Source organism: Dryobates pubescens, chromosome 25, assembly GCF_014839835.1.
Source record: "Dryobates pubescens isolate bDryPub1 chromosome 25, bDryPub1.pri, whole genome shotgun sequence".
In the NCBI taxonomy this organism is placed as follows: domain Eukaryota; kingdom Metazoa; phylum Chordata; class Aves; order Piciformes; family Picidae; genus Dryobates; species Dryobates pubescens.
The window spans coordinates 12,681,114-12,706,596 of record NC_071636.1 but is presented as its reverse complement, the minus strand read 5'-3'; the positions used below and the strand labels follow the sequence as shown (position 1 = coordinate 12,706,596).

General features: G+C 45.2%; 1 protein-coding gene across 17 annotated transcripts in view; it reads right to left on the bottom strand.

The window, feature by feature from the left end:
• FBRSL1 (fibrosin like 1) overlaps window positions 1-25,483 on the bottom strand; it is a 560,475-nt gene that overhangs the window by 394,094 nt on the left and 140,898 nt on the right. For all 17 annotated transcript variants that reach the window (XM_054172920.1, XM_054172926.1, XM_054172935.1 and 14 more), the window contains exon 2: window positions 9,619-9,819. In XM_054172920.1, coding sequence (XP_054028895.1) covers window positions 9,619-9,819 — 201 coding nt within the window. The remainder of the gene's footprint in view (window positions 1-9,618; window positions 9,820-25,483) is intronic.

Sequence of the window (25,483 nt, the reverse complement as noted above, 5' to 3'; positions counted from 1 at the left end):
AGAAGGTACCACACTCTACCTGCTGCCATTCAGAGGCTTTGGATTTTACTGCAGACACTTACTGCAAGCCCAAGAAGGGGGCAGCAAGTAGGTAACAGATCCCAATCCTTTGTGCAAAGCTAGCTAAAGTATTAGGCAGCTAGTGCTCACAGTAAGAGAGAATAATCCCTTAGACACTTCCTGTCCAAACCAGAAGAATAACATGCAAAAAGGCCAGAGCTGCATCCCCTGCTTCTAGGTCACAGCCTCTTTGTGGCACCTTCATTACCTGGACAAAGGGGCTCCACACAGCTTACAGGACACCCAGAACGTGCCCTATCTTACTGCCGTGAAAAGAGTTGCAAGAAAAATGCACCATGCCAGGCAAGGTTCTGAAGCTCTTCAAACAGCACACACTACTAGGACTAGCTGGAGACAGAGCACCATACAAACAGCACCGTGGTTCTCCATTCTTCCATTTCCTCCAAGCAGGAGATCCAACAGAAGTCATCTATCTTGGTGCCTTCTCCAAAAGCAAATATACAAACAAAACAAAAAATGAGAGGGGGAAAAAGGAAAAGAAAGACGACTTTGTGCATTGTGTCAACCAACTAAATTCAGAGAAAAAGACACAAGTGGTTATAGCTTCCTGTAAATTACTTCATGTAATTAAATTCCCTTCTCCAAATTACCAACTACTCAGCTCTTCTTTTATAACAATGTAACCAGTGACCACCAACAACCTTTTTTTTATAGCATCTGATGCCACATAAGTTGTTAGCAATGAAATTCCCTTTTTATTTCTCCCATTCAAAAGAAGTCATTGTAATGGGATCCATTCACAGCTACTTACAGGAGGAGCAGGGAAGAAGAGAGGATTGCTTTGTTTCCCTTTCAGCCAATGCTGTCTGAGGCTATATTTAAGCAAATGTGACCTCAAGTCCTTATCAGCCAATCTAACTGTGGGCAGAGAACTTAATGGTGACCTGAAGGAGTTGTTTTAAAACATGGAGCTTGTGACTGGTTTGATCCTTCATATGTATAACACAACTTTCTTACACTGTGGCAGCATGACTTCCTGTAACTTCAGTGTTCTGACCCTTTTTAACTTTGAAAAGCCAGGAATGGGGTTAAGGCTTCCCTGTTTGTTGGAAGAGTCTCGTGAGATTAGAGCTGCCCTAAGCTGCTTCCTCCAGATTGCTCTGTTTATTAAGCATGATAGAATGGTTTAGCTTGGAAGGGACCTTGAAAACCATCTAGTTCAAACTCCCCTGCCATTGGCAGGGACATCTTCCACTAGACCATGTTGCTCAAGGTCTAATCCAACCCAGGGATGGGGTATCCATGACCTCCCTGGGTAACATGTTCCAGTGTCTCACCACCCTCACTGTCAAGAATTTCTTCCTAATATCTAGTCCAAATCTACCCTCTCTGAGTGTCTGAAGTCACCAAGGTCTGTTTGGCCATGCTTCACTGGGTTTGAAGCTATCACGTCTTCTCAGTGGGCAACTGAGATGGAGACATAAGGCCCCTGAAGACGTGGTGGTTCAGCTCCACTAGAGGTAGCTTAAGAAGTTCCAATGCAGAGAAAGCACTGATAGCATCCAGTGCTGTAATCACTGTGCTCTCCAGACCTGCTCTAATGCATGTTAAAAACGCCAGCAGGCATCTGGAGGTCTGAACACACTGCTGCTGCCAAAATGCTGTTAAGCAGGAGAGGCAAACAAGGACAGAGAAATTTTGGAGAAGAGGAGAATCAGATACAACGAAGGTAGAAGCCAATGCTGCAGGCAAAGCCTCAGGGTCCATTTCTGAACATAGCTAGGTCAGTATCATCACAATACCATTATCATCTGTAAATAGAAAGCAGGGAGCAGAGTGCATGTGGCAAGACACTGCATCTCATTCCCACATCCACTCAACTTCTGCTGGATCTGCCACCTGCAAGCAGTCCCCACACAAGTAGGCATGAAGCCTATGGCAGTAAGGTACCGGTCCAGGTGAGCAAGCTCTGCCTGACCCAGCATGGAACCAACATCCCCCAGCTGCACTCCTGGGCTGGGGGCACACCAAAGAGCTGTGCTCAGAGGCAGCTGAGCCTCTCTGGGAGACCTAGGTGAGTCCTACATGAGCAGGGACAGTAAGGGACACAGAGCAGTGCCTTTGGCAAGTGAGGGTCAGCTACTACAGGGGAACTCACCGGTTCAGACAAGTGAGTATTGCACCACATCAGTGAAAAAGACTCGTGAAAAAGATGTTCTACATGCAACACTTTCAGCAGCTCAAACACTTTACATCACTCTGTTCAGAAATACTTGCAGTGCTGTAAAATCCTTCTGTTTCAAGCTTCATAATTAGTCTAAACCCAGTAGGATTTCCCCTCTCAATTCTAATAAACATAGTCTCCTCAATTTACATTTCCCTACCAAGACTGCAGAGGGTTTTGAAACACGTTTTTCCAGCTTAAACAAAGACCTTGTCCTGCCGTAGTTGCCAGGGGTTTTATGGCACTATTGTGCACCACTACTCCTGAAGCACAGTATGTTACAGAGATCAGCTATGGAAGCTGTGCTGTGGCTCTCAAAAGGTGGCTGCAACCCCATGCTGAAGTCGCCTGTGCCACATCTATTATGCAAACCTTAATCGTCTGAGGTACATTCTGCATTTCAAAGAAGCACCGAAGAGACCAAACACACCGCAAGGCTGCCCCTCTGCTGCAGGATGGACTCTGCAGCCGCTTCAAGAAACTCGACCAGTTCTTGGACAAATGTAGTCGAAACAGCGGCACTTTGTAACAGCAGGGTTTTGTTTGGGAAACAAACATCCAGTATTTATTTACAAAGTATTTTTCCTCCTCCTGTCGCTGCTGCGCTATGCCCACTGCTTCCCCCTGCTTTGATGCAGGCAGCAGAACACCAAGTGCTGCACGAACCAGGACTCAGAGCCGATTTTTAAATTAGTTCCTGACAGCGCAAACAGATTGCTATTGATTGAAATGAGGCTGATTTTAGGCCTCGGATTAGCAAACCTAATGACTAAATACTGTATTGCCCATTTCAGTGCTTTGCACCGGTACTCCCCAGCGGTTTCCCAGGCAGCTGTGAAGCCTCTGCGCTGGCAGATTAGCGTGAGAGCGCCAGGCCAGGCCATCTGTGTCTGTGCCACGTGGGTATGCTCGGCTGGAAATGAGGACCTCCTCTGAAAGCCCAGGGGACAGGGCCCCTGCCACCACAACCTCCTTAAGAGTTTGAGGCCAGCAAGCCTGATCGCATGTTTAGAAGCCAACACATGCTCAGGAGAGCCTGCAAGGCTAGGACGAGGGGCAATGGCTTCAAACTGAAGAGTAGGTTTAGATTGGATGTTAGAAACAAGTTCTTCACAGTGAAGGAAGTGGACTACTGGAACAGGTTGGTCAGGGAGGTAGTTGAGGTCCCAGCTCTGGAAATCACAGATTGACAGAAACATTCAGGTTGGAAGAGACCCTCAGGATCACGAAATCCAACTGATAATGCTACTCTACAAGGTTCACCCCTAAACCACATCCCCAAGCACCACATCCAAATGACCCTTAAACACATTCAGGACTGGCAACTCAACCCCTTCCCTGGGCAGCTCATTCCAAAGCCTGACTGCTCTTTCCACGAAAAATTTTTTCCTAACATCCAGTCTATATTCAAGGTGAGGCTCAGCAGGGCTCTGGCTGATCTGCTCACTGCAGAGTGGCTTGGACTAGATGACCTTTGGAGGTTCCCTCCAACTCAGACTATTCTATGATTCCATGATTCTAAGATGGGACTGATCCATTGCTCCACATCTTGGAGCAGGCCTCCCCTGAAATCCTTGGTCCACACTGATGGGAATCAAAGCACCAACCCAAGCCATCTCCTTGGGTTTCCAGACAGCCTGGCTGGAGTCAGCAGCAGAGACTTCACATAGATAACACATGCTAATGTCAACAGTCCAACTCCATCATGAATGCCTACTTAAAACTAATTGGTATGGAGCTTTCATGTCCAAATTATGATTGTTGTACTTAAAGGTAGAAATGGATCCTGGTTTTCAGCAATACATGAAGCAACAGCTTTCTGATTAAAAGAAAATGAACTTTTTTCCCCTTTATTTCTCCTTTTGCTTTGTTGTTTAGTTTCAAAGCACATTTACATAACAATATCGGCTAACAAAAAGGGTAACATCAATTAGAAACAAAAAGAAACCGGTTTGTATAATTCCAGCGTTCAAAAGCAGTGAAATGCAAACACCAAAGCAGCACACACCAAAACACAGCAGTCCCTAAAACCCACATTAAAGGTAGGCTTTGTTTTGTTTTTCAACATGTTGGCTGCCTGGAATTCATTTGCTTGTAATAGCCTGAGATACTGCAGGTAACAGCTACTCTTATATTTAGACCCTCTTAGACACAACTCAGCTCCCAAGCACTACATTATTAAGACACTGAAGGACAGGCATATCCATACCTGTCCTCTGGCCTTCAGACAAAGGCTCCAAACGTTATGTCTCAGACTCACTTTTGTACATGGTTGCTGAGCCTCAGCTAAGGCACATTTTAGTCTCTGAACCCTGCATCATTAAGCAAACATTCAGCCTCCAGCCCTCCAGTGTCTTCAAAAGCACATTCAAGTTTTCAGTTTACCATTTATCATTGTCTGGAAAAATACAAATAAAAATCAAGCAGCTACACGCTCCTATTGCCCAACAATCAGCACAGCAGTATGGATGCCAAAGGAAATTTTCCACACAGGGTACTTCATTAGCTAATGAGTTTTTAGACTGTTTCTCTCTAACTTGGGAGAAGTCCCATAGCCTTTCAGTACCTCCACCACCCTCCTTGCCAAATGGAGCCAAGGGTATGTACTCGGTTTGAAGACAAGCTATCAGTTTTCACCTAGACATCAGAATGTGTCCTGGATGGAAAATGACTTGGATATCACCTTTAGCTCAGCTCAGCAGTAACCCAGAGCAGTGTTCTCCTGGAGGGGTGGTGGTGGGGGAAGTGTTATATTCATCAATGAATGTTGCATAATGAGCTGATGAGCATGGCAGAAAACCCACATGAATAGATAATCAAACATGTTAATGTCTCCAGTGTTTACATGTTAGTGCCAGCAGTTCCAGTCCAGCAAGAGCCACAGCAACAATACACATTAATTGTCATTAATGCCCACCAGTTTGACAGAGGCTGGGGACTGAGTGAGACACAGGAATTAACTCTGCTTTCCCTCCTCCAGGAAGCTGTGCTGAAGTCACAGAGGTGTCACACCTCTAGAGCAACGTGACAGTGCTAGCTTCTTTGCCCTTTCCTCCCATGCTCCAAACGCAGCAAGCTATTTATGAGCACTAAGTAGGTGCTACACCACCCTGTTCTCCTCAGCTTCTTCGAGACTCTTCCTCATCTTGGGCGATTTAAACAGTGGGTGAGGAAGGGAAGGAGGAGGTGTAAGACACTCATCTTGGTGACAAATTACTACTTGCAGAACAGAGCGTTATTACAGCCACATTTAACATCCAAACATATTCAATACACTGTGATGCTCCTGAGCTGACTAACCACAACCCTTTTCCTACCAGCCCCAACCCTTTTCAGAAAGGGGTCAGCCCTTTTCAGTCTGCATACAGAAATGGTAGCAAGTCCTGAAGCTCATAAAACTCCTCACTGCTCTACATCCACGGTGACTCCAGGCAGCTCAGACATTCAGAAGAATAAGCAGCTCCAAAAAGGAACCCAGAAGAAAGAAAAACAGCTCAGCTAAGGTTAATGAAAGACAGGCTCAAAAAGAATGACTTAAGACAAAACAAGGAAACATAACAGGAATGAAGAGGTTTCATCTTATGCCTACCTCTCACTTCATCTAAGTGAATTATACACACAACCATAGAGGAATTATTTAAAGAGATGATGGGCTCCTCTCTCCCACTGGCACTGCCTACAGCTATGGTGGAGATTCCCTTCCACAAACCACTGCATTAGCCTTGGACTTGGCTTTTAAACACATTTCCAACAAATGCTGCCATGCTGGAGGCAACTTTCAAAGGGGCAGACTTTACCACAGGCCACTCTGCTTACACTCAAGTATGCCACAGCTTTTAAAAACACCTTCTCATTCCTTGACATCCCCCTGCTAACTGTGGCAGGTTTTGCTGATTTCCTCTGGAGAGCACTGGTTTCAAGCCAGCACCTTTCCTTGCACACATCTTGAGAAAAAACCCTAAATCCTGACAAACTTCTGGGCTGAAGGGACTGTGACTATTTTAAGTCTTCTGCTTGGTTACAGCAGGAGATAAGTGTGTTTGAATGATTTCCATACACAGGTGGAGTAATAGGCTGGAAAGGACAAATGGGGTCTTGCAACCCTCTCCCTATATCCTGAGGTCCAAAAGAACCAAAGATTCAGAAGCATCTAGTCACCTGCATGCTTTGTCAAAAGGAGTGAAGTATTAATCTAATTTCCTAAACAAAGCAGACAACCTGGCACTCAAATCAGCTTACCACTTTGCACCTCTCTACAAGGATTAGCAGAATGCCATAATTATAATGCCCAATTTGATTTATTAGAGGAGGCTGCATAGAAAAGATGACAATTGAGTAGCATTGTGAAGAGAAGGGATGATAGTATAAGGAAAGCTTCAAACTGAACAGTAATTTCTAAGCAACATCTCAATATAATTAGCATTAATTACAGTAAGCTTTCCAAATTAGGTATAAACCTATGTTTAATAACCCTGAGATGCAAAAAAAATCACCCACCAGTTCTGGGAAACTCGGTATCACAGCCAATTTGTCTAGACAGCTTGGCAGAAAATGCCAGAATTCTAGGTGTGAACTTTGTGGTTATTAAAAAAAAAAAAAGAAAAGAAAATTTATTGAACTTGTCTATATCATTTGCATAATTAGATTGAACTAAGAATAGCCAAGTTTATCTAGCTGCTACTTTCATCAACCTCACAGACCTGAAAATTTGCCTGGTTTTCACAACTAGATCAGCTAGGATAATAAAAGGTATTTTTTAGGACTCCCTTTCCAACAAAAGCCGAATTCCATGTGTGACTTGTTTAAAGGGGAACAGTATTAATGAGTCACTCATCACAGGTTTCATTTTCTACTCTTTTTGCAAGCTCCTTGGGTTTTGTTCTGTTTTTCTGTGGAGTTTGTTACTTATGCTTACAGGATTAAACAATGAAATATGAACTCAGTTTTCCTGAATGTGGCAGCAAATGTTCTATTTAATCATTGATGGCAGCCAAATACTAGCCAGAAGAAACAGATAACCATGTCCTCATTTTTCAGAGCTGAAGTACAAATAATCTAAATGTTTGGTAAACTAAGGCAGCTGTATGTAATCACAGACAGTGGAGTTTGGCCACTGCAGCAAAGCCTCTTACCCCAAAGGTTTCTAAGGAAGAGTCTTGAAATCCCTAGTGGCCACGACTAACTGAACCAATTTCAAACTTCTTGTAGATATCGTCACAAAGGACAGCCCTTTCCTCCTCTGCAGCGGGTGACCAACCAGCTCAGCCCAGCTCCAGGAAGAGAGGACCTCCCCACTGCCTGCTCAGCACAGCCAGTGACCCACAAGGGTGCAAGGCCCTGAAAAGGCACCAAACTCCCTGCAGCCTAACTCAGACCTGAAGGAATAACTCTGAACCCTAGACAAGCAACATTTACTGAAACCAGGCTTTCATGTTGGAGAGATTTGGGTGACAATCAAGACCTGATGACCTCCTGTGGTGCTCCTTGTCTCCCTAACTCTAACCAGAGCTCTCTCAGTTGCATCAACACAAGCATTTTTAATATTACCCCAGGGAGCAGAATGGGAAGTGAGCCAGCTTTATGTATACTTTGCAAGGGTCACTGGATTGGGGTTTGGGGCCTTTTCATGTAAATAAAACAACCTTACATAACAGCAGCCGATGAAGCACAAAGTCCCAGTCCTGGTGTAAGCAGCAGGAAGGAATGCCATCCAGCATTACAGCTTCTAAACCCTTTATATCAGAGCCATGGACTTCCACTGAAACATATGCTGAGTGTTTGTGGGTTTGGATACCAAGAAAAGGATCCTGGTTGCTGAAACTATGATCAAAATTAAAATGTGCATCTACTCCCCCCTAATAAAAAGTCATTTTAATTTGCACAGAGTATTTGTGCACAGACTCAATGTACCTGCAGAGGGGGACTTGAAATCCTATCACTCATCTACTAGCAAAAACAAACAAGGAACTTGATATATTTAACCGCATATACACTGAGGAGCCTAAAAGCAAAACATTTGGTATCACTTTGAGGAGTTACAAGAAAACAAACCCAGCAGATATTTTACTAGGAGTGCATGGCTACGTGATTTGCTACCTGAATGTTTGCAAGCAAAGAAGTACTAACATCTTTACAGAACTTATTTGCATTGAATCATTCCAACTATTTTTTTTTAAACCAAAAGGAAGAGAACAAAAATCTGCTAATTTGTTAATGAGAACAATTAACCACCAGAAGAGTGGGGCCATGAGCAGAACTTCTAATGTAAAACATGATGAGTCCTTCTGAACAAATACACTACAACATGATCACAACAGATTGTGGATGGTGGTGAAGTTAAGTAGGAGTTTACATTAGACAGCCTTAATGATCCTTTCAAATCCTGAAATATTCCAAGTCTGAAAAAACACTTCCAATAAGTGGAGAGTTCAATCTTTCATTGTCTGGCACACATACAGAAATAGTTTCACTGAACAGAAGGTGTGCTTGGGTTAAATAGCTCTTTTTCTCTACTCCACAGGGAAGAAAAAGAGTTTTTCATTGTAGTGTACTTCTTGGCTCAGACCAAATGCCAGAGGGTCAAGCACAGTGGTCTTCCCACTGGCCATCATTCAGCACCATGTTAGGGGACAACTGGGAAAGTGTTTGCTCATAGATACAGGCTGCTGTGCCATGTGGATTTCAAACTGATGAATGAGCACTGAGTCACCAACAAATCTTCCTGCTGAGCAGCAGTTATGTGATAGATAGCCTGCCAGCCATAGTCCCTCTTGTCACCTCCCTGGCCCTGTACACACCGTGGTTCAGATGGGAGTCATCCCCTCTAGCATGGTGTCTCTAATTCATTAAAGCTCTACCACATTTAAAAGAGAAGAAACAAAACACTCAGCAGAACACAACTTCCTCCAAACTGACTTTCCACTTCTAAACCACTTGAATGTTCTCTCCTTCTCAACAGCTTTCCTTCTTGAAGGCAAAGGAACAGGGTGTGCCCATGTGCTGAACAATTTTGGGGGCATGTGAACTTGATTCATGAGATGGACATATTAATGTTTGCAACTTCCACGTGCATGTTAGTGAGCACATCTTCCCCCAAGAGGTCTATGATGCAACAGAGGATTTCCATGCGAAGACCATTACAAGGCACCCATACAAGGGAGATCTGCTCCTTCTGTCCTACATTAATCAGTACACCTCATCTTCCATTTTAGCTTATAAAATGTGCCCACAACACAGGATTTGTGCACTTGGACAGAAGTCTTATCAGAGACATTTTCACCACCACAAGTTACCAGAGAAGGCAGCTACAGCAACAGCCTCACACTGGCCAATGCCACAAGGCAGTCGCTCGGATGAGAAATAAACCTCCCTACCTGTTTGGATGGCTTCAAGGGATGCTTCTTCTTCATCCGCTCTTTGCCTCTTTCTGCCTCTCTCTCAGAGCTCCCAGCATCATTGTTATGGCCATTCTCACTTGGCTCAGCAGAGACACAGTTTTCAGCTTCCCGAGGTTTCTTTCCTGGATGCCTCTCCCATTTCTCCTTCCGCTCCTGAGGCTTTAGTGACATGTCCTTCTGCAAAGGAAGGGAAAGGGGGAAAAAAAATAGTAAGTTCAGTTCTTTGAGACTACTTTTAAGCATTAGGCAGTATAAATATTGAACAGAAGCACAAACAAGACAGCATGTTCTTTCCAGAGATGACTTAAGATGAATAATTAGGCACGCACAATGCAAACAGTAATTTTAGATTAGATTAGGATGAATACTCTCCAGGCTATGTGTTTGATTAATTTCAGAGATGCTGGAACTGGTTATGAAAATGAGTTTGCTTCAGATTAATTCAGAAAACATACGTCAACAGCACAAGAACAATCAGCATCCTGAAGGAAAGCCTTTAACTGCTTAACTGAAGCAGAGGTGGTTTTTTAGTTTGCTGTGTTTGTGATCTCAGAAAGCAACATATCAGACCCCCCTTTGGCCTGACAGTCTCTGACTCAGTGCAGCATTCACATGGAGAAACGCACTTCTAAAGCCTACCACGCATTCAGTAAGCCAGCCGAGATCAATGGGATCTGAACACGTAACAGAGGTTGAACACTTCTAAGCGCTAAGCGTCTGCCCCAGCCAGGACTGCAATGCGCGATCTGAGCGCAGCGCAAGAGCGAGGATGTCGTGTCATAATGATTAACATAGGACCTGAGATCAGAGAAGGGAATTACTGCTGCTATCCCTGGCATCTTTGAGGACTGAAAGCTGAACTCTCGGTGACAATGTATTAACCTCTCCCCCCTACACAAACCACCCAGAAAAAGAGTTAAAGAAATAATATGCCAAATCACCATGACATTAGTTCACTGCAGGCAGATAAATGTTTCCCCAATGTCTTTTATTAGCTGTTCAAGTGTAAAAAAGGAAACTCTCTTTGGAATGTTTTGGAGAATCTTTATCCCCATTAGTGTTTTATGCAAGGTAAGTATCATAGAACGGTTTGGGTTGGAAAGGACCTCCAAAAGTCATCTGGTCCAAACACCCTGCAGTCAGCAGGGACATCCTGCTGTGATGGTAGGAGGCTGTCTAGGGTGCAGCAACCATGAGAGAGTGGAGTTTTCAACATGCAGGGAAATAAGGAGGAACACTAACAGAATCCTTACTTCCAGAGGGCAGACTTCAGCTTATCTAAGCAACTAATTCGGAGAGTACCCTGGGTAGCAGCCCTTAAGAACAAAGGGGTCCAGGACAGTTGGACCTACTTCAAACAGGAGCTCTTGAAGGCAAAGGAACAGGGTGTGCCCATGTGCTGAACGATGAGCTGACGGGGAAGGCAACTGGCCTGGATGGGCAAGCAGCTCTTGAAGGAATTAAGGGGAAAAAAGAGGGTGTATCACCTTTGGAAAGGGGGAGAGGCAACTTGTGATACATTTAAGGAGGTTGTTAGATCATGTAGAAGAAAAATTAGAGAGGCAAAAGCCCAGTTAGAACTTCAGCTGGCCACCTCTGTAAGAGACAATAAAAAGCAGTTTTATAAATATATCAGTGCTAAAAAGAGGGGCAAGAAGAACCTTCAGTGCTAAAAAGAGGGGCAAGAAGAGCCGACTTGGAGGGGAATATTGTAACTAAAGATGAGGAAAAGGCTGAGGTACTAAATACCTTCTTTGCCTGCAGATGTTGATCTGTTAGAGGGTAGGAGGGGTCTCCAGAGGCACCTTGACAGGCTGGACAGATGGGCAGAGTCCAACAGGGTGGCATTCAAGAAGTCCAAGCGTTGCACTTTGGTCACAACAACCCCATGCAGAGCTACAAGCTGGGGTCAGAGTGGCTGGAGAGCAGACAGGCAGAAAGGGAGCTGGGGGTACTGATTGACAGCTGCCTAAACATGAGCCAGCAGTGTGCCCAGGTGGCCAAGAAGGCCAACGACATCCTGGCATGCATCAAGAATAGTGTGGCCAGCAGGAGCAGGGAAGTCATTGTGCCCCTGTACTCTGCATTGGTTAGGCCACACCTTGAGTACCATGTCCAGTTCTGGGCTCCTCAGTTTAAGAAGGACATTGAGACTCTTGAACGTGTCCAGAGAAGGGCAATGAGGCTGGGGAGAGGCCTTGAGCACAGCCCTATGAGGAGAGGCTGAGGGAGCTGGGATTGTTTAGCCTGGAGGCTCAGGGGAGACTTCATTGCTCTCTACAACTACCTGAAAGGAGGTTGTAGCCAGGTGGGGATTGGTCTCTTCTCCCAGGCAATCAGCACCAGAACAAGGGGACACAGTCTCAAGCTGCACCAGGGGAGGTTTAGACTCAAAGTGAGGAGAAAGTTCTTTGCAGAAAAAGTAATTGGCCATTGGAATGTGCTGCCCAGGGAGGTGGTGGAGTCACCATCACTGGAGGTGTTCAGAAACGGACTGGGCTTGAAGCCAGGGTTTAGTTAGTCATGAGATATTGGGTGATAGGTTGGACTTGATGATCTCTGAGGTCTTTTCCAACCTTATTGATTCTATGATCCTCCATTAGATCAGTTTGCTCAGAGCCTTGTCCAGTCTGACCCTGAATAACCTCCAGGGCCTCAACTACCTGCAGTGTTCCACCACCCTCATGGTGGAGAACTTGTTCCTAACATCCAATCTAAATCTACTGTAGTTTCAAACCACTCCCCATCACCCTGTCACTCCAGGTCTTTGTAAACAGTCCCTCTGCAGCCTTCTTATAGCCCCCTTCAGGGACTGGAATGCTGCTATTAGGTCTCCCTGAAGCCCTTCCTTCTCCAGGCTGAACAACCCCTGTTCTCATAGCAGAGATGTTGCAGCCCTCTGATCATTTTCATGGCCATCCTCTGGACCCTCTCCCTCAGGTCTATGTCCTTCCTGTGTTGAGGGCTCCACAGATGGACTCAATACTCATCCCAGATGCAGTACTCATATCAGATTAGGAGATGCCTTAAAAGCACTGTTTACCATGCAAGATTTGTCAGCTTCAGCCACAAATTTTTTCTAAATGCCTCATCCCAACTGAAGGAATTTCACAGTGGATATTTGTATCCTGCATGAACACAGCTTGCTCACATCAGCATACACACCTTCAGTACTGCAAGAAAAATATAACCTCACAAAATCATTAGCTGCCTAGTCTCTCAAAAACTAAAGCCCAACAAAAAAGCAAATGAGGAACTGGGATGAAATGCCCTGCTGATTGCTCTAGATTACTTCCTCCCCCTCTCCTTTAATTAGTGAATTGACTGCCTCAGTGTGCGACATGCTGATTCCACTCCAAATCACTCCCTGCTTCAGCACCCTTCCCTGTGAAGTGAGATGCTGCACTGACACTTCAGGGTCACAGAGACATTGAAATCTGACTCACGACGACAAAACACACACACACAACTGTTTCATATTTCAACCCAGGCTCAGAGGCAATCAGCCAGCATCCAACCTCTGTACACCTTGCACAGGGAAGTCCTGTGTGGCTGGCAAGCTCCTCAAAACACATATATACAGCAAGTTCCAAACCCCCCATCCCAGAATTAAAACAAACAGCACTGTCTCAGGGGTGCAGAACACACCAGAATACAGCTCAGCTTGCCAAGTCCATAGCTAGTGGAAGAGCAAGGAAAATGGTTGTCTGGCATTATTCTCCCCGTGTGATAAAAGGAAGAATACAAATCAGTGTTTAGCTGCTCTCTTCGGTTTTTAGTTGTAAGTTAACACTCGAAAGCTACAGTTGCAGATGCCACTTGAAGGTCACATTGTCCTATTTGCTGGGAAGTTGATGAGATAGAAATCAAACTGCTCAGCTTTAATAACTGATCAGAAACTAGTGCCATGGAAATGACATCTGTTAACTGAGACTCAGCAAAGCGTTCGGAAACGAAGTCAACCAAAAATGGGCACTTCACAGAGCCAGATGCAGCTGCAATGTGTCCACAGATGCATGGAAGCTGCTGCCTGAGGTGAAATGGGCTCCTAATAAGGTGACAAAGGAGGCTATGGCAGGGGAGTGCCAGCACCTGAAAGCACCAACAAATAACACTACTGGCTCCACATAATGCTCACTTTTAAGGACACTTTCTAAGGCAGTAAATGGCCATTTTGGTTTAAATTCGAGCTGGCTTCACATGGGGATTTGGCCTCTGTTACTGCCTTAGGGAACATCTTCCCTCAGTACCCACAGCACATTCACTGCAGGTTTGGGATGATTTACTTCACCACATAACTACCCTGCAGAGCTGTTTTCCCCTTTACTGAATCCTACAAAACTCCCTGCTTAGAAATTTAGCTTTTTATCCCCATTTTGTTTGGAGATTTAAGGTTTGTCTCACCACTGAATTGCTAGCAAAATTAATTCAGGGAATACAGTCATAGCTGGATCGAAGCCAAGGAAATAATGCATTCACTTGTAGTGCCACTTGCGTCCAAGAATCTCAAGCACTTTCCAAACAGCCGTGAATTAAGACCCAAGCCCTGGGAGCTGAGGCTGCTGCTCGCCGCTGGCAGGAGGAAGGCACAGGGAGGCATCCTCAGCTCTGCAGCATGCCTAGGGCAGCCAGGAGGAAGCAGCCAAGTTTCTCCGCCCTGTGACAAGAAAAGCCCTTCCACACAGCACCACCTGTTCCTCCCCTCTTCAGCAGAGGACGCAGCTCACAGGGGTTTGCTTTTCCTGGGAATGCAGGACACTGAACTCGGCTTCTCCTTACTGACAGAGGGTGACAGCAGAGCTGTTCTCTGTGCTGCTAAATGCAGAGGTCTTTGCAGCCTCAGGCTGAGAGCAGGAGGGGGCTAATGGGGTTTCTGTTCTTGCCTCCTTTGTTTCCTTTCTATTTACTCTACTAAAAGAGCCTTCCAGCGATTGCTCTTTTACTAAAGTTTATGACCTCCAAGTTGGGGACCTCACTTAGCACAAGAGCTTACTATTTTTGGATGTGCTTCTGTGCTTGTGCACAGGCAATTGCTGGAAAATTTCAGCACGTACAGACTATACAGTACATCACTGCAGTGAAGAACGGTTATGAAGGCACCTTGACTTCAATCCAAAAATCTCAGCTGGCAGGTGAGGCTGACCTCCTGAAAAACTGCTCCACTGGAGCCTTCCTCCCAGACAAGCCCAGACCAGCAATTATTTCTGCCCTTTGCACATCACAAAGCCTAGGGGTTCACACAGCAGCAGTGTCTGAAGTCAGGCCCTGAAGTCAAAAGGTCTCAATATCCAGCCTTATGGTTTCTGCCCAACCCCAGGAGTCAGCAGACCTGGCTACCTTTGCTGGCAGGGCCAGTAAATCTCTCTCTCCAGGGAAGGCTGGTGGATCCAGGCCCATTCTCTCTTCTTAGTTCCAGGAAGGAGATTGCCAAATCTTGTTCCAGAATATACAAAACTGTTTTGTTCCTCACTACTCGCTCCTTCCAGGGCTGTCTCCTACCTGTCCTCACTTAGGAGTCTCTCTCACACCTTTTGGGGTAGGCTGCAACCTCTCCATCTGTGGCCCCTCGTCTGTCTGGGCTGCAGACGGAGAGCAGATGGTTCTAATTGGCTGCACAGTTACAGATAAGAAAGAATTAGGCCTTTCTTTAGAGCCTGCTCCCTGGCAGTTACTCCATAAACACAGAGATTCTATCTCCCCATTTGCTTATGTGGATGTACAGATACCAAAGAACCCTTCAGCACTAACTGAAATACCCTGCACACCAGCAGCTGTGAAGATCCAAAGGCAAAGACCTCGGTGCAGGCTGGCAACCCAAGCATGTAACCCAGACTGTGCAACAGATTTTTGGGAGTCCATAGTATAAAAACCTCTCTGTGATGTGGTTTATTCAATGCATCAAGCCAGTTCAAGTTAAGCAACTGCATCTCTGCTTGCAGCAGAGCTGGCCACATCCTTCATCACTTGGAACACTCCTTCCTGAAAAGCCTTTTTTCTGTCACCAAGGCACAGCTGCAATCTCTAAAGACAGTCAGGTACACACTGCTCAGTTCATAAACAATGCTGTGAATAATGCAGGTGCACTTCCTTTGGCGCTGAAACAAAACTTCTTACCCCTAAAATGCCACAGCAAAACACTTGTGCTTGGTGAATTCCACCCAGTCTGTTTCATGAGGAATCAACTATCAGCCCTGGAGGACCCTGGCACAAGCTCACAGCCATCCACCGGCTGGAGTTATCACTGTGTGCTTGCTCAGCTCAGCTCAAACTGCCTTAATCCTCCAAGTTTACACAGCTCTTTGTGATCTCAGAAAGCATGTGGATGGAGGCTGGGGTTGTAAATACCTTTCACACACAAGGAACACTTAAAGAACCTGAGAAGAAGTGCAAAAACCACACAGCTAGATAAAAAACCCTCAAGTGTGCCGCTGGGGTGCAGAGGACGAGAGTAACACCTACAGTTAATAAAATAACTACCTTCAGCCCTCAAGCATCAATTCAAAATGCAGCCCTGGTATGAAATCAAGCCCACTACAGTGCCCTGTCCCCAGTGCCCATGGGACACTGCAAGGCTCAGACAGGCAGCCATGGACTGGTTACACTCAGCTCCTACCAGATTGCTTCTGCTGACTTCAGAGGATTAGATGGGCTGATTTCCCAGAAGAGAAACAGCCTCCAGCTTCTCTCTCCACAAGTCTTCAGTGCAGCACTTATTCCTCAAGTTGGGGAACATGAAATGTCCCACTGAACATCAAACAAGAGAAGGATCCACACAAAAGAAATGAAAATATTCACTGCTGTCTCTAAAACTGACCCTGCTTGTCGCCGTTTCTGCCTCCAGCTTCTGTCAGCACAACTGCAGTGGAAAGCCCCCAAGGATCTAAGCACCATCTATCCTTACATCAACTTGATCATGCAGTTAGCACTAGGGTTGTCAAATGTGTTTGTTTAATAGCTCAGGGGGAGATCCTGGCTCAGAGAAGAACTGAAACAGATTTATTTTTAATTAGGTTACTTTTAAATATTCTTACTGACCTGATACCCAGTTTCTAAAACAGCAACATGCAAACAATGCTGACTTCATATTCTTGTGCCTTCTAAGCAGGCAAAGCACATTACAAATACAGACAGGACCACTACTAAGGGAAATCTACCATCCATTTAGTTGCATAAAGGTAACACAGGAGACAGTAATTCAAATGGAAAGATAATACTGAGATATACCTGAGAAATATACATGAAAAGAATTAACTTTTAAGGCACAGGTTCAAAGATGGATCTGCAGAGAGAAACCACTGCAAGAACAGGAGCCAGCACAGGAAAAGATGAGCAGCCAACAGGCAAATGAAGTAAGGTGAATAATAAGGAGAGAAAAAAGGGAGAAAAAGGAATGGGATAAGGGAGAGGTAACTCTAACATAGTGTATCGGGTAGGACCACACCAAGGTGATTGAATTCAAATTTAACATGGTGAACAGGCAGCAAATGCAAGTGGGGAATCTTAGAAACAAGCAGAAGTTGCTTTAATGGTGGGAGAAGAGAAGACTTCTGGGAGCTCTGCTCTGGAGAGTTACAGGGTAGAGAAGGAGCACATGGTGAGGGCAGTGAAGGGGAAGGAGCCATGGAAGTAGCAGCTTGGCACAGCAGCTACTTGCTGGATGTCCCATCTGGCAGCAGGCCAGCCCAGCTTTGCCCTCTCCAGAGTTCAGGGCACTTTGGGAGGCAGTTGGCAGCTATCTCCAGCCAGCAGGCTGCAGTTTTCATGGATGGGGAAGTTCTCACTTTTCCTGTATCCTAACACACACTTGTTTGTTTTACTTCCCTGCCCTCTCTAGTCCCCCACTGTGAACTTTGCTAAAAAACACAGAGAGTAACTCAAGCCCCATGCCCCCTTGCAGCCAAAGACACTAAAGCTTTTCGAAAAGGTAACAAAGTTGAGATTTGAAGTGCCTCTCTTACTTTGACCCTACATTCAAGCAATACAATCACTATCAATTAAAATGATTGCAAATGAAATCCTTGCTTGCTTAACCTTAGACTGCAATTCTCCTTTTGTGGCTGACATGCTCCTGATGAATTTGGGTCTGGCTTTTTAAAATGCATCATGTTTGCTCTGACCCTGTCAGGCGTTTAGCTCAACAATAAGATGACTTTTTGACAAGGCAGCTTTGGAAATGTTAAAGCATTTGAAACTGCCACTGGTTTGCAGGTTTATGAGACATGATTTAACTTAAAAATAAAAGTGGATGAACCAAGAAACTCACTGTAATTGAAAGTCAAATTTATTACCAGGGGCTGCATTCCTCTCACCTGTGAAGAGCAAGCTGCCAGCACTCTGCTGAACACCCACTTGTTATATCTCACAAGAATTAAGAGCTTTGCTGCCAGGACTTAGAATTCTGACACCATACCAAGTAGAAGCACCTTGAACAAATGTTACCTCAACACAATGCAGCCAAAAATTACACGAGGAAAGGTCAGTATCACTCTGCCTTTAAATACATTACAAGGCTTGATTGCTCTTTCTGCTTGCACGAGACCTGAACACACACAGTGCTGAGCAATGCCTGGTTTTAAAAGTTGGGGAGAGGGGGGCTGGTACTGTTCTCTTCCTTCTCAACCACTTGGGTTAAAAAAAACCCCCAGTCCTCTCCCTCCATGGCAGTACCAAGTTCCTGGAAATCTGGAGTGTTTAACAGTCATTTAAGGGATAATAGAATAAGAATGTCTACAACAATACCTTGTTTAGTAAGAGGTCAAGGAAAAGTGCAGGAATGCGAGCATATGGTTGCCCATGTTTTTGTATAAACCCTTCTCCACCATCACTCACTGGTGAGATGGATACACAAAAACTCCTGCTTGAAGCCACACTCTGCAAGCTCCACAGGAAGCCAGCCATGGTTTTCTCCCTCTTCTCCAATTTCCTCTTTGGAGCCTGCGGGCGTCTCACTGCAGAAAGCTGCACCCGTCTTCCTCACTACCTACTAACAGACACACTCCACAGCTATTAAAACTCCCACAGGTGCTTGCTGTCCATCAGAAAGGAAATGATCCCATTTTAAGCCATCAGTATTTCCTCCAGTGATGGCAGTAAATGCCCAATGAGTACTCACAGAATTACTGTCAGCGGAAAGTGTGTCAGAGAGCAAGGGAGCTTAAATGATTGAAGGGAAGCTGGGGCACCATTTTCAGGTAGATGAAATGAGGCATACTGCAAGCCCAGCCTGCCCAGCTTTTACAGGCTGCAGGAGTGCTGAAAGGTGCTGCTGTTCATGCACTGCAAGGCCAACCTGCCCAGCTTTCACCGCAGATAGAAGTACATTCTATGATTTCGGCTGAGGCTGCTTTCAGCCAGGACTGGGAGCACAGCCTGCCCAGTTTATGCAGCATATGAAGGAGCTGGACAAAAGCTTGTCCTTGTCTGACAGCACCTACACTGTCTTACTTCAGCAACATCACCTTGCTGCTGGGTACAAATGCTGAGCACAGAGCACATGCTTACTGCAAACCCCCGCTGCCTTGGTGAGTACCCTCCCAAGGGGGAACAATTAGGATGGCAGCAGCACTGCGTGCTGCCCTCACGGTGCCCAATATTTCCCAAGTGACAGACTGCATTTTACAGTCAGCCTCCATTTTAAAGATGTGATCTAAGGGGCATCAATCTCAGTTAACTTCCAAAGGCATCCAGCAAGGAAGTGAGATGGTCAGGCATGCATGCCAGGTCTAGTGTTTTGGGAAGACATTCCTCAAGCGTGCCAATATCCCATGACACGCTGTGCTCAGGACGCTGATAGGCAGCAATCACAAACTTGTTTACAGAGCAGCCTTTAAACACTTAATCTGAACTAATTCCCCTTTCTCCCCACATTATTTAAACAGGCACTCACATTAAATTCAAACAGCTCCCATCCAGTCACAGAATTAGGACCTGAGGAAGCAGCTCCTTGCTTCAAGCCTGATGTGGCCACTTCACTCATTTCTAGACTTGCCAGGCAAGCAACAGAACACCCAGTCTCTAGCCACACCAGCTGGCCTCAAGACACCAAAGCAAAAGGCATGAACAAGCTGGTAACACATCTGGATGCTTCCACCTTTACCAGGTTTCAGCTGAACTAGTCAGAAATCCCAGGAAAGCACTGTCGAGGTAAAGATGCCTTCAGTCTATTGTCCCTCTGAAAAGGAAAGAACTACTGGCTCTCTCTTTAAAATTAGGAACAAAGGAGGAGACTCAACTGTTTCAACCTCTGCTGAGAGGGGGATGTTGTGCTTCTGTGAGCTGGCCTCTGGAAACAGCTGAGCCAACCTGAGGCTGGGCAGATGGACTGGGCAGATGGCTCATTTACCAAAGGCAGGGTAATAATTGGTCTCTTCATCCATACTTTCACATTTAGAGTTCTGATCCTCATATAGCAACCACATCACAACTGTCCTGACTACCATGTGAAAAGCTTCACAGTGAAGCCTTAAAAGATCCAGCTATAACCTTAGGGAGCTTGGTCATGAATTAAAAAATCTCAGGTCTGACTTCCCAAGTAGCTCAAAGCTTCCACCCATTAAATAAAAATGAAAAGCTTTAACTTATTTGCTAAGAATCCTGATTCAACCACACATGTTGCCCCCACTCATTTTATGGTACATTTAAAACTAGCCAGGAAAATTGTACTGCTCTTAAGGCAGCAGCACCTATGGAATGGAAGCTCCAGACAGATCTCCCACATGGTGACAGCCTCAAATACATTCTCTCTATGAGCAGCTGCAGACATACTGAGACTCTGCCTCCAGCCTACACTACTTATTACCACCTTCCTAGGAAGGGTGCCATTCCCAAAGACACTGCAGAACAGAGGTATGAATGTTCTTCAGCAACAGCACAGCAGTCTGTGAGCTCAGCTTCAACTGCAGCTTAACACAGCTTGCACAAAGCCAACGAACACTGTGCTGAAGGAGATGAATGCTCACAAATTCACTTCTGCCAACTTTTCTGTAGGGGTAAGAGTCTCCAGAAGAAAAATCAGCCATATCCTGATCCCTAGCTGCTGCATGATGAATTAATTTATGTTTAAACACTATGGCACTAGAGACTTTTTTCTTTTTTTTTTTTAACCAGCTCTGCAGTTGCCCTCAGTGGTAGGCAACAACTTCAGTTCAGCTGTCATGAGGTCTAGAATGTGTATTAAATAATTAGTCCTCTGGTAATTTCTTTTGGCTAGGAAACAAACGAGAAGAAATATAAATGATCCAACAAGAAGAAATACATAGAAGCCAGCCATCTCTAGAAGCAGCTGCCCAGAGCAGAGTACTTCAACCTAAGGGGAAACTGAGTGCAGCAATTGCTAGCCGAAGACAAATGCCTTTCTAAACACCTAAGTGTCACATGTACTAATGAAAAGGCCAGGACAGTGAATCTGTGCCACCCTTAGCACCCTTGCTTCCTCCTCAAAAAGGCTGCTGGAGAGATGTATTGTACAACAGAGGTCTAGAACTGTGAGTCTCACCAGCAGCTATATTCTTCCATGTTGAGTGACTTAGCACACCACATGCTCGTGAGCACCTCATCTAGTGGGGCTGGGACTGGATGAACTCTGGAGGTCCCTTCCAACTCCTAACCTTCTGCAATTCTGTGTGTGATCTGTAACTGGCTTGTTAGAACGAACAAGGAGCAACCAAATGTTTCCACACATGCTTTGGGTTCCCTAGAACACCTCCAAAGATTCTGATAGCTGTGTCAGGCACAAAAAAAATACATTCCTATCCTAGGCAATGGCTGCGAAAGGGGAAGCACGCTCTGCAGCAGCAGACAATTTTGATGTATTCTATGTTACAATAAATTTTCCGTCAGAGAGCTCAAAGGTCATGAATAGATTTTCATATGTTTACAGACAGCAGCAATTTTGAGCTGGGTAATTTTAAAACTGCATGTCAGTCTCTCAGCTTCCAGCTGTTATTTCAACATTAGATAATGAACACGATGCAAAGGTTACACAATCACTTGAACCAGCCTGTGCTGGAGACCCAGTCACACAAATGATTAAATTCTAATTACACATATATTATTTTACAACTCTTATTAGAACAGCAGGGCAAATCCTCTTTTGTGAAAAGATCAACAGTTTAGGGGGGAAAAAAAAAAAAAGAGAGAAAGCCAGGAAGGTTATTCATTTAATGTAACAGAGACTTGCTCCTCTTTTTCCCCCTCCATCACCTAAACCGCTGCTGATTTGTGTCTCAGAAACAAAGCTGCACCTTGTTAACATCACCCCAGTCAGTGCACATACAGCCATCAGCCCATATTTTGCTTAAGTGCTTTACAGATCCCTAACATACAGACATTGATGCCTACTTAAAATAATCACCTTTGATCATAGGGGGTGGAGGGAAAAAGGTATTTAGAATAGAATAGAATAAACCAGGTTGGAGGAGACCTTCAAGATCATCACATCCAACCTATCATCCAACACCACCTAATCAACTAAACCATGCAACCAAGCACCCTATCAAGTCTCCTCCTCAACACCTCCAGTGAAGGTGACTCCACAACCTCCTCAGGCAGCCCATTCCAATGGGCAATCACTCTCTCTGTGTAAAACTTCCTCCTAACCTCCAGCCTAAACCTCCCCTGGCGCAGCCTGAGACTGTGTCATCTTGTTTTGGTGCTGGTTGCCTGGGAGAAGAGACCAACCTCTCCCTGTCTACAACCTCCCTTCAGGTAGTTGTAGAGAGCAATAAGGTCACCCCTGAGCCTCCCCTTCTCCAGGCTAAGCAACCCCAGCACCCCAGTGCACAATCTGCACACGCTCCTGGGGTCTTCTTTGTACAACTACTCTGAAAGCCAGAAGACACCCCCCAAAACCTGGGAGAGAGTTCTCCTAAGGAGAGGGTTGTTACCTAACTTGCAGGGCACCAGGATTCCATACCACAGATCTTCAGTTTAATTTTGGATTAGAAGAAATCATTGTAATTATTCAATTTGACCATTTCATCAGGCAGCCAAATGAGCAGAATCACCCAGCTGTGAAGTGGTCTCAGGGAGATTTTGGAAGTGCACTAGCAAATGACCCCACTACCAGAGAAGAAAATCTGCAAATTGTATTCTCCTCTTGCCTCTCACTTTTTCTCTCTGTTCCCAGGCAGTGCAAAAAGCTACCCACTCTGGTTTATTCTGCCCAAATCCAGCTGTCAGTCACACAGCATGTAACCTCAATGGGAATTGAAGAATCTCATCCCCAAGATTCAGCTTTGAAGCAGGACAGACCAGCAACGTCCCTTTATGCGAGAGAGATCTCCTGTGGTGACAGCAATGCTACCCTGGCAAAATGATGTCTCTCTAATCCCCACTGCATCCTTAGCCAGCAATGAATTTCACACTGGGAAATTCCATGCTTTGACATTAAATAATTCCAGCTGGGATTTTCAAAGGATAAGAGATAGGAGACCAATCCCATCACATTCCAATAGGAAGCCCTTAAAAGGAAATAAACCAAACCTTTAAAAAGGAAACCCATATTTCTCTCATTTCCAACCCAGTTTCCTCTGGGAGATGAAAGCAAGAAACAGAAGGCAAGAGCAGTGGTAATGGAAAGACAGACTTCAATGAGACTGACAAATGACACCACCAATTCTTTGGTATAGTTTGAAACAGGAGATACAACAAGGAACATCTAATTCAGCACATTCATTAATGTTTCTGAGAGAAAGGAGGAGCTGTACTTTTGTCTGGTTAGTCTCACTTGCCACTAAGGAAGAAGTAACCAAGCAAAAACACTCCACCAGAAGAGCAGACAATTAAAACTCAAGAGTCAACAAAGCCAGCAAGCTGCAGAGAGGAGAACATGTACAGAATCAAAATGATGTGATCCACTTATCCAAGCATGTCAAATAAGGCCTCGGGCAGGCAGAGCTGACAGAACAATAACCCACTGCAGAGAAAGACCTCAGCAGAGCAGGTGCCATCAATCACTCCTCCTTGCTGTCTCACCAAATCCAGAGCCAGCACTGCAAGTTTTCATCAGCTCTGCTGCTCTTTCCATTATGTTAGAGGATTTGAGCTTTCCCCCATCCAAGCAGTGCTTAGCTGGGCCTCTTTGCCACTGCTCCCTAAACACATGGTAAATTACGAGTTTCTCTTGTGCACTTTACAGACCTGAAAGCAAAGGTTGGCTGGCTTGTGGGACCTGTTTTCTTTCTGTCTGGAACAAGGCTTTACCAGCCAGAGACTAGAAAAAGCAGTATTCATACAAAGTTTTCCATTTGCTGCTAGCCCTCAATTTTGAAATGCAATAGGAATTAAAATGTGATACAGAGCAGCAACTTTCATCACTGCTAACCCACTCAAATTAGCTAAGAGCCTTTGTTCATCTCATGATTCACATCTGAGGGCTTAACTTTGCTTCTCTCTTACTGTTCACAGCACTTTGTCAATGGTAAACATCACAGAGCAAGAAATACAGGATGTAGCGCACAGTATTTATTTGTTCAAAGGGGCATAGCCCTTTGGCAAGAGCTGAAAAACCTAGGCAATGTGAGAAGGATTAAGACAGAACAGATGCAAGCAGAGACTCTGGAGAACAGGCTGCACAGAAGCAGGGTTTCTTGTGATTACTTCTGTCTTGTAGCTCTTAATAAGCCACATCACAGCTGACATCTCCACCAGCTATCTGCTTCCTTATGTAGATAACCAGAAACAAAAAAGCTGACATGGCAATTATGTTATATGTACACAGGCTACCCAACAACTCTCACAGCACGAGCAGTGAAGAACAGGCTTGTCCCAAATGCTCACCCAGGCTCTGGCACCCATTCTGTGAAATATCCAGATTAAAAATTGTTCTTAAAAGCACTTCTAAAACCAAGTAAGAGATGCAGTGCATCTCTCTCAGAGGTGTTATGATACGAAGAACTTTCATGATGAAAAAAAGAGCTGTAAAAGCATTTCACAACTCCTGTTCATGCCTAAGCTCTACTCCCCATCACAGAGCTAACCCCAGAGACTCCCAGCGTTCTCCTGTTCCTACAGCACTCGAGCGGCACGACCCCAAGCACCAGAGCGAAGCCCTGGCCAGGCAGAGCAGGGAGGTGCTCAGGCCAGGCAGGGAAGGCATCCTCTCTGCCACCTCCATCTCCTCCATCTCAGGAGGCTGTTGCTAAGCGACCAAGTGCCGCCGATATCTGCAAACCCCTCCGGCTCTGCCCGCCGAGCACCCAACAGGCCAGCGCCGCTCTCTTGTAGCCCTTGATAATCTTGCTTTTGTGTGCAGCCCTTGTCACGGAATTCAGGGAGCTCTCTGATCCTAAAAACTGCAGATAAGAAGACAAAATAAAGAATACATTTCCAAAAGCAGATGAAAGGGCAGAAGGGGAACTTTCACACATCAAACCAGGAGTGCTCACTACAGCAGAAAGAGGTTTAGAACACAAGAGTTTCCAAGGATTTGTTCCCAGTGACAGATGTGGATTTCCCAAGGTCCCCATCGTGACCAAGTAAAGTTACATGCCTGAGTCTTTGGGTTTCAGCAGGATCTGTAGAAGCAGCTGGCCAAGAGACCATCACACCTTTTTTTGCAACAATGCCTGAAGCAAATGTCTTCTCAAACCTTATAGGCACAGATTGTCACTATAAAAGGGTCTAAAACCTAGAAATACAAGCTTCTACATCCACCCATCCCACAGAAGGTGGCCACATGGGGAACGTAGGGTCATGTTAATTAACGTGCTTAACAGCAGGTCATCCCCCATCTCCCTTTCCATACCACATTCTCTCCCTCCACACATTAGTCTGTCATTGATACCAGTGAGGTTTGTGGCCTTCACATCCCACTAGGGAAAGAATGCCTATGGGGGAAACA